The 12,537-nt window shown below is 41.8% G+C and overlaps 1 protein-coding gene across 1 annotated transcript in view; it reads right to left on the bottom strand.

Annotated features, from left to right (window-relative positions):
• Positions 1–12,537, bottom strand: part of LOC113879069 (beta-hexosaminidase subunit beta-like) — a 34,913-nt gene that overhangs the window by 17,177 nt on the left and 5,199 nt on the right. The window contains exons 2-4 of the mRNA XM_027520318.1: positions 10,397–10,542; positions 5,165–5,230; positions 126–172 (exon numbers count right to left, since the gene is read on the bottom strand). Coding sequence (XP_027376119.1) covers positions 126–172; positions 5,165–5,230; positions 10,397–10,542 — 259 coding nt within the window. The remainder of the gene's footprint in view (positions 1–125; positions 173–5,164; positions 5,231–10,396; positions 10,543–12,537) is intronic.

The following is a 12,537-nucleotide window of genomic DNA, read 5'->3' as shown; positions in this document are numbered from 1 at the left end:
TAAGAAACACACTTGAGGAGAAACATTCAAGAAGCAATAAATAGCTAAAAAGTTTACATTTTTCCTATAGAATGCTTTATTATGTCCATCCAATAATGTTAGTAACATACAATAATCATACTTACAGTCCCATATGAATTTTGGTAAATCAACTGGCTAAAGGTCTCTAAACCTGAGGAAAATAAAATTTATAATTTATTGTGTTAATTTATAAAGGAGACAATAAAAGATATATTATCCAAGCATAGAACCATAGCCAGGAAAGGCAAATAAAATTAAATATGTTATACTCTGTAACATACTCTCTAAAATCAAGGCTCAATTTAAAAAAATCCCTGATGCTATCAGATAAAAATGTTTTACTTAATTGTGCCCATACCATTGTTTCTGTTTTAATGATAAACACAAAAAAATAGTGTTTTAAGAAAACAAAATTCCAGTTCCTTAATACATTTACAGCATTATAAGAAAGAATTTTTATAATACAATATTATAGGCACTTTGCTACTGCTAAGTTGCTTCAGTCGTGTCCGACTCTGTGCGACCCCATAGACGGCAGCCCATCAGGCTCCCCCGTCCCTGGGATTCTCCAGGCAAGAACACTGGAGTGGGGTGCCATAGGCACTTTAGAAGGTACCTAAACTTAACAGAGGAGAGGGCAGTGGCACCAGTGCTCTTGCCTGGAAAATCCCATGGACAGAGGAGCCTGGAAGGCTGCAGTCCATGGGGTCGCTCAGAGTCGGACACGACTGAGCGACTTCACTTTCACTTTTCACTTTCACGAATTGGAGGAGGAAATGGCAACCCACTCCAGTGTTCTTGCCTGGAGAATCCCAGGGACGGCAGGGCCTGGTGGGCTGCCATCTATGGGGTCACACAGAGTCGGACACGACTGAAGCGACTTAGCAGCAGCAGCAGCAAACTTAACAGAGGGCAAAGAGGCCCAGAAAACACCATGAAACTATAAAGGCCCAACTTACAGTGTTCTATTTATAACAGCAGAGACTTTTTTATGCATGTGGACTATTCCCTACATTATAGGCCAATTCCTCTATCCAGCCTTGACTTTACCAAAATTCATGGTTCTAGCTGATAACTATATTGCCAAGGAAGATTTTAACCTAAGAAGACAGGGATACTTCAGTTTCTTGCACTTCACAGGTAACTGCTTTTTTTTTTTTACAAATCAAAGGTTTGAAGCAACCTTGCATTGTCAGATGATGATCAGTATTTGTTACCAATTAAGTATTTTTAAAATGGGGGAGGAAACGGCAACCCACTCCATTATTCTTGCTGGGGAAATCCCATGGACAGAGGGGCCTGGTGGGCTACAGTCCATGGGGTCACAAAGAGTCGAACACAACTTAATGACTAAACAATGCAACATTTTTAAATTAAGGTATGTACCTATTTTTAAGACATAATGCTATTGCGCTGTACTATTGAAAAACTACAGTATACTGTAAGCATAACTTTTACATGCACTGGGAAACCAAAATATTTCTGTGACTCCCTTTACTGAGATAGTCACTTTACTGCAGTGGTCTAGACCCAAACCCACAGTATCTCCACGGCTTCCCTGTAGTACAAACTCAAATAAAAGAGAAGATGTGACAACATACTACAAAAACACAGAAGATCGTAAGAGACTACTATGATCAATTATACGCCAACAAATTTGACAACTTAGAAGAAATGAATAAACTCCTAGAGGGAAAACCTACCAAGACTGAATTATGAAGAAACAGAATCTGAGACTGATTACTAGTAAGGAGATGGTAACAATAATAAAACATCTCCAACAAACAAAAGGCCAGGATTAGAAGGCTTCACTAGTGAATTCTACTAAACATTTAAAAAAGAATTAATTTTTTGGATATGTCACCAATAGCAAAAGAAATAAAAGCAAAAATAAACAAATGGGACGACACCAAAGTAAAAGCTTCTGCACATCAAAGGAAATCATCAACGAAAGGCAATCTACCAAAGGGGAGAAGATACTTGCAAATTATGTATCTATTAAGGGGTTAATATACAAAGAACTCATACAACTCAATAGCAAAAAACAGTCCAGTTAAAAAATGGGTAGAAGACTGTGAACAGGTATATTTTTCAAGGAAGACACAAAAATAGCCAACATGTACATGAGAAGTTTCTCAACATCATTAAGCATCAGTTCAGTTCAGTTCAGTTCATTTCAGTCGCTCAGTCATGTCCGACTCTTGGAGACCTCATATACTACAGCACGCCAGGCTTCCCTGTCCATCCCCAATTCCTGGAGCTTACTCAAACTCATGTCCATTGAGTCAGTGATGCCATCCAACCATGTCACCCTCTGTCATCCCCTTCTCCTCCCGCTTTCAACCATTCCCAGCATTAGGGTCTTTTCAAATGAGTCAGTTCTTCACATCAGGTGGCCAAAGTATTGGAGTTCCAGCTTCAGCGTCAGTCCTTCCAGTGAATATTCAGGACTGATCTCCTTTAGGATGGACTGGTTGGATCTCCTTGCTGTCCAAGGGACTCTCAAGAGTCTTCTCCAACACCACAGTTCAAAAACATCAATTCTTCAGCGCTCAGCTTTCTTTATAGTCAAACTCTCACATCCATACATGTCTACTGGAAAAACAAAAGCTTTGACTACACAGACCTTTGTTGACAAAATAATGTCTCTGCTTTTTGATATGCTGTCCAGGTTGGTCATAACTTTAACTATTAACCATCAGGGAAAGGCAAATCAAAACCACAGGGACATATCACCTCACACCTGTTAGAATGGCCATGGTCAAAAGCATAAGAAATAACAAGTGTTGGTGAGGATATGCAGTAAAAGGATCCCTTATGTACTGTTCATGGGAATATAAACTGGTGAAGCCACTATATAGCTACCACATGATCCAGCAATTCCACCTCTGGGTATTTATCCAAAGAAAACAAAACACTAAGTCCCTCCACCCCAAACATATGTACCTCTGTGTTCACTGCCGCATTAACTACAATAGCCAAGATATGGAAACAACCTATCCATCAAGGGATGAATGGATAAAGATGCGGTGCGCATATGTATACAATGGAATATTGTTCAGCCACAGAAAGAAGGAAATCTTGCTGTTTGCGACAACATGGATGGAACCTAAGGCCGTTATGCTAAATGAAATAAGACAGAGAAAGACAAACACTACATGATCTCAATTAGATGTGGAATCTGAAAAATCAAAAACCAAGCTCATAAGTATAAAAATAGATTGGTAGTTACTAGAGGCAGGGGTAGGGGGTGGGCAAAACGGGTGAGGGGTCTAAAGTACAATCTTTCGTGTGTTCATAGGTTCTAGGACGTGAGGCCCAGCATAGGACTGTGATTAATAAATGCTGTGCTACCTATTTGCAAGTTGCTAAAAAGAGTAAATCTCAGAAATTCTCATCATAAGAAAAGCAATTCTTTTCTAACTATGTGTGGTGACGGGTGGAAACTAAACTTACTGTGGTGATCATTTGCATTATATACAAATATCAAATCATTATGTTGTAAAACTGAAACTAATATAATTTTATGTCAATTATACCTCAAGAAAATTAGGGAAGAATGAAAAGTTCAAAAGTTGCTTCAGTTATGCCTCCTTCCTACCCCCAAATACAGAATAACTTTGGAATTTTCTGTTAAGTGGCAGCACCCTCAAATATCATTTATGGCACATTTGTTATTTTCAAAGTCTGACAGTAAGCAGAAAATAAGGACTTCCTGGACTGGATTCACAAAACGCTCTCAAAAGTTCTTATGTGGATTAGGGCAGACATCAATAAAGGTGACATTCCTAACAGGCCCCAGACAAGACAGGCAGACCAGACTGGTAAAAGTTATTATATGCAAATAATCTAGATGATAATATCTGAAGTTACATTTGGGGTAAGTATCTGTAGCTATTTTCATGTCATTATTTTGAATAAGACCACAATCATACCATTATTATTATGACTATAAAACATAGCATTAACAATCATTATTTTATTCTAAATAACACTCAACCTGAGTCAAATTCAAAGCCTTCTCTCCTTTTAATTACTATAACTTTGGCTGGCTAGCTCACATTAAAGAAAATTATTCTTCTCCTTTTTCAAAGCCATACTAATTTGGAAGCCAGTAAAATAAAATCTTATCCTCTTAAAAGAAGAGGTCAAAGCAGCTTTCCAACAGCAAAAGTAAATGTCCCAATGCCGGAACTTTGAAGTTCAGACTGAAAGTCACAGGAAAAGCCTTTAAGGTTCTTCTCTGCTCACTGCCTCCAATCACTCTAGATTATATTTTTATCTTTTCACAGCATTCCTGCAAACTTTGTTACATTTCTAAATTCACGGGAATTTAAAATGGGGGAAGGGTTCTCTTCTTTTCTAGGTCATCATAGTGTGTGTGGTTGCCTCTGTTCCTGAACTTTTCTTGAGACTCCCAGGATCAAATCATTCCTGGCCAAGAAACAGAAGAAGAATCATCTAATTCCCCAGTGGATTCAGATGAAAATGGATAATGAGATCAAGTACAACTCCACTCCTGAAAGGAGACACTGGAGAAGAACCAGCTGAGTCAATAAGGACTCTCACATGCCATGGCACATGTGTTTATGCTGCACTGAGGTCATGAGCATCTTAGCACAGCAAGCAGAAAACATCACCACACATGGAGAGTTGGACATGTTTTATTGGGAACATGATTTTCCTCTTCGTTTTTCTGCTTCTGCACTAATAGACTGGTACAGAGAAAAATGTGAGTATACTGTTGTTTGAATTAATAAATCAAATGCAGAAAGGACATGCTTGCTACTGAAGGTGACAAGAGGGGCGCATGATAAAACAAAATCTAATTGGAGCAGATCAGGGCCATTTATAACTCTATAAATATTACAGTTCAAGAACATCAAAGAATTGCAGCATTATGAATGCAATAACCTTCAAACATTTTTAAAAGGTCAAATGATCTTTCATTAAGTGGTATACATAAATGATCTTTCTTTAAGTGGTATATACAGTACTGAATGGAAATTGTTTTGGAAATACCCAACAAATCTGTAAAGGGCCCAAGGAAGCAAAGTTTTCTACTAATATGCTTCATTTCCCAAAGTGGCAACTGAAACTATTTCCTTACTAGAAAATAACAATGAAACTACATAGAACTTACCTCGTAATACTCCCCAAACCCTGTTGGCAGTGAGCGTAGCCACTGATCCTTTCACCAGTAAAGTATCTGTATTGGAAAAAAGAAAAAAATGTCTCTTGTTGGTGACGGATGGTAACATTTTACATTATATACAAATATCAAATCATTATGCTGTAAACCTGAAACTAATATAATGTTATGTCAATTATACCTCAAAAACCCAGGAAAGAATAAAAAGTCCTCTGCTTCATCATCACCTGCACGGCCACCAGCACTCAGGGTGGCGCATGACAGCTGGTGACACCTAGGGAAAACAGGTCTATCCACAGCTAGTCATCAGGTGACAGTCTTCTGACGAGGTAGCCTTTCCATCAGAACAGAGTCCTGAGTTGGGCTTATGAGTAAAAATGGACAGAAATACCGACTCACCACGTTGTGAAAGGGGAATGAACACAGTGTCGTAAGGTAATCATACTCCAAAAACAAGCAAGCTCACAGAAGGACAGACAAGACTCTTGGTTACCAGAGGTGGGTGGTAACTGGACAAAGGCAGGCAAAAGGTACTCACTTCTGGTTATAAGATAAATGAGTACCAGGGACGTAATGCACAACATGATGAACAGTTAGCACGGCTGTGTGCTATACACGAAAGCTGTCCAGAGAGTAAATCATAAGAGTTCTCATCAAGAAAAAATGTTTTTCTGTCTTTAATTTTGTATGTACATGAGATGACGGTCACTAATTTCCTGAGACGATCATTTCACAACGTATGTGAGTCGGATCACTGCACTGCACACCTGGACCTGCACGGTGCTGGGTGTCAGTTGTGCCTCAGTGAAACTGAAAGGAAGAATGTTTGCTTTTTCCTTCAATGATACACAGTACATTTCCCAAAACATATCATTGTATTTCTGGATCATTCTTTTCTCCTGAGCTCCAAACCTGTTTCTCCAACTGCCTTCTGTATATCCTCACTTAGAAGTCCCGTGAAAAGTGAAAGTTGCTCAGTCCTGTCCGACTCTTTGCGACCCCCTTCTCCAGGGGATCTTCACAAACCAGGAATCAAACCAGGGTCTCCTGCACTGCAGGCGAATTCTTTACCAGCTAAGCTACCAGGGAAGCCCCAGAAATCTCGGAGGTTCTTCCTTAAACTCCACAAGCCCCAGATTGAACTCTTCCCTCTTCTCACTTGCTGGGCTCTGGACTCATCCTCTCCTCACTCCAGCCAGCCGAGTAGCTCAAGTCAGGAACCTGGGTGTCGTCTCCATGATTCCTCATTCTCCCTTACTGGAGAGTTCTCTCCCGCTACCCCTCTATAGAGCAGGGTCTTACTTAAGCTAAGAATTTAAGTCAAAAGGGCAAACTCCTCAGTGCCCATAATTCTTTGATGAAGCCTCTGGTATCAGTCTTGCACTCTGTAAGACCAGAGATTTCTCTACTCCAGCCCTTCTCTCCCTGTGCCCCAACTTGCCCCGTACCTAATACCCCTAACGTTGTCCTGAATCTTCCTTAACACTCACTTGCTGGGATCTTGCTTGTCGTCCAGAATCTGCCTTCCAACGCAGGGGACAGGAGTTCAATCTTTGGTTGGGGAGCTAAGATCCCACATGCCAAGGTGCAACTGAGTGCACGCACTGCAACTAGAGGCTGTCCCAACAGTCATTTCAGTGTTGAGAGAGCTTTCTTGTGGGCTCATCCACAGACAAAGTAAGGCACCAGAAGGCACAGAGAGGTGGAAAGCTAAAGGGATGAGACGGAGAAGACTCTGCAACAGCAGACACTCAAGGGCTGCAGGGTCATGATTTAACATGGTATCTCTGCTTCATCATCACCCTGCACCACCATCACCCAGGCTGCTGCCTAACAGTTGGCTACACATAGGGAAAACAGCTCTATCAACAGCCAACAATCTGGTGACAATCTTCTGACAAGGAAGCCTTTCCATCAGACGAACAGTTGAGAGTTAGCTAAAGGCCAGGCTAAGAACGGTATTGCTGTTATGACCACAGTCGAATCACGATTCCTCCCCGCTATTAAATCCTTAGTTTAAGCTCCCTAAATAGAACTCACCATTTCACTGGTCACGGTTTAAAAGCCAGTTTTTGCCACATTCCACTTCTGAGATCTCCTGGAATCAGTCAGCACAAAGACTTGTCTAAACCATTAACAGGTGGCATATACCTGATGCCAAGTATTCCCAACAGCTGAGGACTGGCTGTTACCCAAAAGGATTCTGATTCAACCCAATGCAAAGCCACACACATAAAGCCATAAGGAGGAGACTGTGTTTCCTGAATATACGGACAAATAAGCTATAGAATTTTTATTTCAAAGCCGAATTCTTAGTCTTAACACTGATAGGCTCCCTGAGGTGGAACGAAGGCATCTCTCTTTCAGTTATCCCTCTCTATACTTTTTGCACCACACTGCTGTTTTGAAGGGTCTACATGCAAATAACAGCAATGGGTTCCTCTTTTTAATAAATGTTATAGGTAAGACTGAAATCCCCCGTGAGATGCCCACTGAACTGCCCCTTCTTGCCTTAGAGGAAACAGCAGGGCCTTTCCTGGGCGCTGCTATGTCCACGCGACAAGGAACAGAATGCTGCTTTACGTGCACCTTCCTGCATATGCTGCTATATAAACGGGACCCTCCTGCACACAGTGTGATGCGTCTTCCCTTGCCCAGCTCAGCAGTGTATCTTGGCAAGTCCCCCGTGTCGTTCTGTCTCCACTTCTTCTTTAAGTACTGTGTGTATTGGCATGTGCTGCACTGGGTCGTCACTGCTGCGCGTGGGCTTTCTCTAGCTGCGGCGGGCAGGGACTCCTCTCGAGTGGCACTGCACGGGGGTCTCGCTGTGGTTGTCTCTCTTGTGCAGAGCACAGGCTCTCAGGCACGCAGGCTTCAGTCGCTGGCACATGGGCGCAGTAGTTGTGGCTGTGGGGTTTAGCTGCTCCTCAGCATATAGGATCTTCCCAGATCAGGGGGCGAAACGCACGTCCTCTCTATTGGCACGCAGATTCTTAAACACTGGACCACTAGAGAAGCCCTGTAACTCCACTCGTTCATTCTCAATTGTTGAAGAGTATTCTCTAGTGTCAACTGACAAGATATATGCAGCCATTCTTCTAGTGAAGAACACTTCGTTTTGCTTATAAACATTCACTGTGGCAGACAAACCACAGAGAGCATTCTTGATGTATGTAATGACTTCTCTATGGTAGAAATCAGTCTACATCTGGTTCTGAGGAGATGCCTGTTTTTATTTTACTGGATGCTGCTGTTAACACTCGTCAGTTTCTCCAAGATTTCCTCATACCCTTTGGACAATGGTTGATATCTTGTTATTTCCATTTGTGTGTTACTTCTATCATCATCATCAACTACTTTAAAACTAGTTTATCCTTTAACCAGAATATTTCATGGGTAGCTTATCCTCAGAAGTCTCTCTTTCAGAAAAATGGGGTTTGCAAAGCTGAATGCAAGACAGACTGTAACTCCCCAGCCTCGACACATTCCATTGTTTGGATTTTACAATATGTCATTGTACTGCCAGTCGGCAAAGATTCCTTGCTAATTTACTGATCATTTCTCAATTCAGATTGCAAAATCTAATTCATAAAGTGTCTGATTGCTGTCAACTCACATGACTAATGTGGGCAAACCGTCCTGTTTCTCTTCTAAGAACAGCCACAGAATGGAAGAGAAATGAAGTTCTTTTGCAAAAAGATGTATCAAAGCATCAAGAAATCTCATCTCTAATCTAACCAAAAGGATGAAGAGATGGATTTTAACTGTCTATGAGGCAATCTGAGAACAAAGGGGTTACTCTTTTCTCTAAGATGTGCATTTTCCTTTCTATTTTGACACCTGACTCACCAGCCTGCTCTTTCTGCACTCATCTTAAATCACCCATTGCTCCTCTTTGATTCCTTGATACAATTCCACGTAATTTCCAGTTGGTACATGCTATGAAAAAGGTCTGCCCATCTGTTTATTCTTTCTAGAACAAGTTAGGAAAAGCCTTGGAGAATAATATTTTATGCAAACAAAAAATCACGTAGCTTAATGTTGATTATGTTTTCAATCAATATAAATGAAGGTGGAATAGAAATATAATACAACATAAACATAAATGAAAAGTGGAAAACTTCATCCCTCTCAGTTCTGCATTATCTATGTGTCAACTTAATTATAAACCGAAATCATGTCAGGACTTCTCTGGAGGTCCAGTGGTTAAGACTTTGTGTTTCCACTGCAAGGGGCACAGGTTCAATGCATGGTCAGGGAACTAAGATCACACATACTGTGCCCAAAAAAAAGAAGGAAAGAAAGATCATGCCTATAAACACAGGCTAAATTTCAAAATAAACTATCTAGATGTCTTAAATTAAGGGATAAGCCAAGTAAGATTTGGCACATCCATACAGTTGGTTGAACATTATTCAGCCACTAAAAATGCTGTCATTGAAAAATATTTGTTGAAATTCATGCTCGTACGCAAAAAAGAGGCTTCCCAGGTTGTGCTGGTGGTGAAGAACTCGCATGCCAATGCAGGAGACATGAGAAATGCGGGTTCAGTCCCTTGGTTATGACGATCCTCTGGAAAAGGAATGGCAAACCACTCCTGTGTTCTTGCCTGGGAAATCCCATGGACAGAGGAGTCTGGCAGAGTACAGTCCATGGGGTCTCAAAGAGTCAGACACGACTGAAGCAACTTAGCATAGCACATGCAAAAGAGAAAAACAGAAAAACCACATGTACAGAACTAGACCCCTTTTTCATGCCATTCTTTATCTTATGCTTTTATTTATATGTATATAAAACATTCAAATGTATTACTCTGCAAAAAAAAAATCTAAGTAACAAAGGTTAACTCTGAGTGCCAGGATTATGAATAATTTAATTCCTCCTCTTCACTTACTGTACTTAAAGATTTCTGCAATGATTACGTTTTAGTTTTGCCATCAGACTTTTAACAGTAATTATTTAGTTATTTATTATTGCCAGTGTGCAGCATGTGGGACTTTGGTTCCCCATCCAAGGATCAAACCTGTGCTCCCTGCAGTGGAAGTGCAGAGTCTTAACCACTGGACCACCAGTGAAGTTCCCTCATGGTTATTTTTTAAATAATAATTATAAACTCGCTGGTTAAGAGCTCACAATAGTTCATGGAGTAGAGTCAGCTTCTGGCCCTGGAGTCTGTAACAAGCAGCTTTGTGTACAGTCCATCCCCATGACACAGGTACTCACAAGACTCATCCGAAGTGATGCTGGGGAAACTGTCACACTCTGGGTCCATGATGACTGAGACTTCAAGTTTCTGTAACTCCATTTCCCTTGGAATATTATCAGAGCCAAGAGGCCACTTGTAGAAACCAAAAATATAGTCATAATATCTGTATGAGAGAGATATTCAAACAAATTTTTAAACCATTCTTGTTCATTCGCTATGTTGGGTCTGACTATATGACTACACACCAGGCTGCCCTGTCTTTCACGAGGTGTGTGAAGCTGGGTGTGCAAGCTCATTCTGACTAGTGATGGGGGAGGGTGGGGAGGAGGGTAGGAGGAAGCTTCCTCTCCGAGGTGAGCACCAAGAAGAAAGGTTTCTCTGTATGTGACACCTACACCAGTATCAGCCAAACCAAAGAAAGCAGGTCAGAGATGACGAGAATACAGATTTCCTAACGATACTGTTGAGCCACGTATCCAACTAGCCCTGAAATCCTGCCTGCTTTTGGACTTCTCAATGTGTGAGATACTTTACCATCTGAGCCACCAACAATTGAATAGTTCAAGTTTGAGAAAGGAGGAGACAGGGCTGTCTGCTGTCACCCTGTTTGCTTAATCTCTATGCTGAGCACACCATGAGAAACGCCAGGCTGGATGAGTTACAAGCTGAAATCAAGATAGGTGGGAGAAGCTCACATACATGGATGATGCCCCTCTAAGGGCAGAAAGAGAAGAGGAACTAGAAAGCCTCCTGATGAGGGTGAAGGAGGGGAGAGAAAGAGCTGGCTTAAAACTAAACATTAAAAACACTAAGATCATGCCATCTGGCCCCATTAGGTGGTGGTTGAGACACTAAGTCGAGTCTGACTCTTACGACCCCATGGACAGAGGAGCCTGCAAGGCTCCAGGCAAGAATATTGGAGTGGGTTGCCATTTTCTTCTCCAGAGAATCTTCCCGACCCAGGGATTGAACCAGGGTCTCCTGCTTTGCAGGCAGATTCTTTATCAAATGAGCTACTGGCCCCTTACTTCATGGAAAATAGAGGGGGAAAAGGTTGAAGTCAGTGACAGATTTCATCTTCTTGGGTTCTAAAATCACTGTGGATGGTGACTGTAGCCATGAAATTGGAAGATATTTGTTTCTTGGCAGGAAAGCTATGACAAACCTAGACAAGTGTGTTGAAAAGCACAGACATTACTCTGTAGGAAGGTCTGTATAGTCAAGGCTGTGGTCTTCCCAGTGGTCACGTATGGTTGTGAGAGTTGGACTGTAAAGAAGGCAGAGCACCAAAGAATTGATGCCTTCAAACTGTGCTGCTGAAGACTCCTGAGAGTCCCTTAGACAGCAAGGAGATCAAACCAGCCAATCCTAAGGGAGACCAACCCTGACTATTCACTGGAAGGACTGATGCTGAAGCTGAAGCTCCACTATTTTGGTCATCTGATGTGAACAGCTGACTCATTGGAAAAGTCACTGATGCTGGGAAAGATTGAGGGCAGAAGAAGAGGATGTCATAGGATGAGATGGCAGGATGGAATCACCAAGGCAACAGATATGAACTTGGGCAAACTTCAGAAGATGGTGAGGGACAGAGGTCTGGCCTGCTGTCTCCATGAGGTCACGGAGAGTTAGACACAACTGGGCAACTGAATGACAACATGTGAGATAACAGGTTTTCTTTTTGCTCAAGCCAGACTGAGTAGGGGCTCCTGTCACCTTCCAACCAAAGTATCCCAACTATCCCAAGTATCTTCCAACCAAAGAATCCTCACTAGGGCCTGGAAAATTTACATTCTGCTGGTACCTGACTCGGAGAAGGTAATGGCACCCCACTCCAGAACTCTTGCCTGGAAAATCCCATGGATGGAAGAGCCTGGTATGCTGCAGTCCATGGGGTTGCTCAGAGTCGGACACGACTGAGCGACTTCACTTTCACTTTTCACTTTCATGCACTGGAGAAGGAAATGGCAACCCACTCCAGTGTTCTTGCCTGGAGAATCCCAGGGACAGGGGAGCCTGGTGGGCTGCCGTCGATGGGGTCTCACAGAGTCGGACACAACTGAAGTGACTTAGCAGCAGGAGCAGGTACCTGACTATCAGATGAAGAGGGTAGGAAATAAACATTTGAAGGTACTAGAAGATAAAAGATCACATAGTC

This window comes from Bos indicus x Bos taurus, chromosome 20, assembly GCF_003369695.1.
Source record: "Bos indicus x Bos taurus breed Angus x Brahman F1 hybrid chromosome 20, Bos_hybrid_MaternalHap_v2.0, whole genome shotgun sequence".
Classification (NCBI taxonomy): Eukaryota; Metazoa; Chordata; class Mammalia; order Artiodactyla; family Bovidae; genus Bos; species Bos indicus x Bos taurus.
The sequence above is the reverse complement of the archived record's forward strand: the minus strand, read 5'-3'. Positions and strand labels throughout refer to the sequence as shown.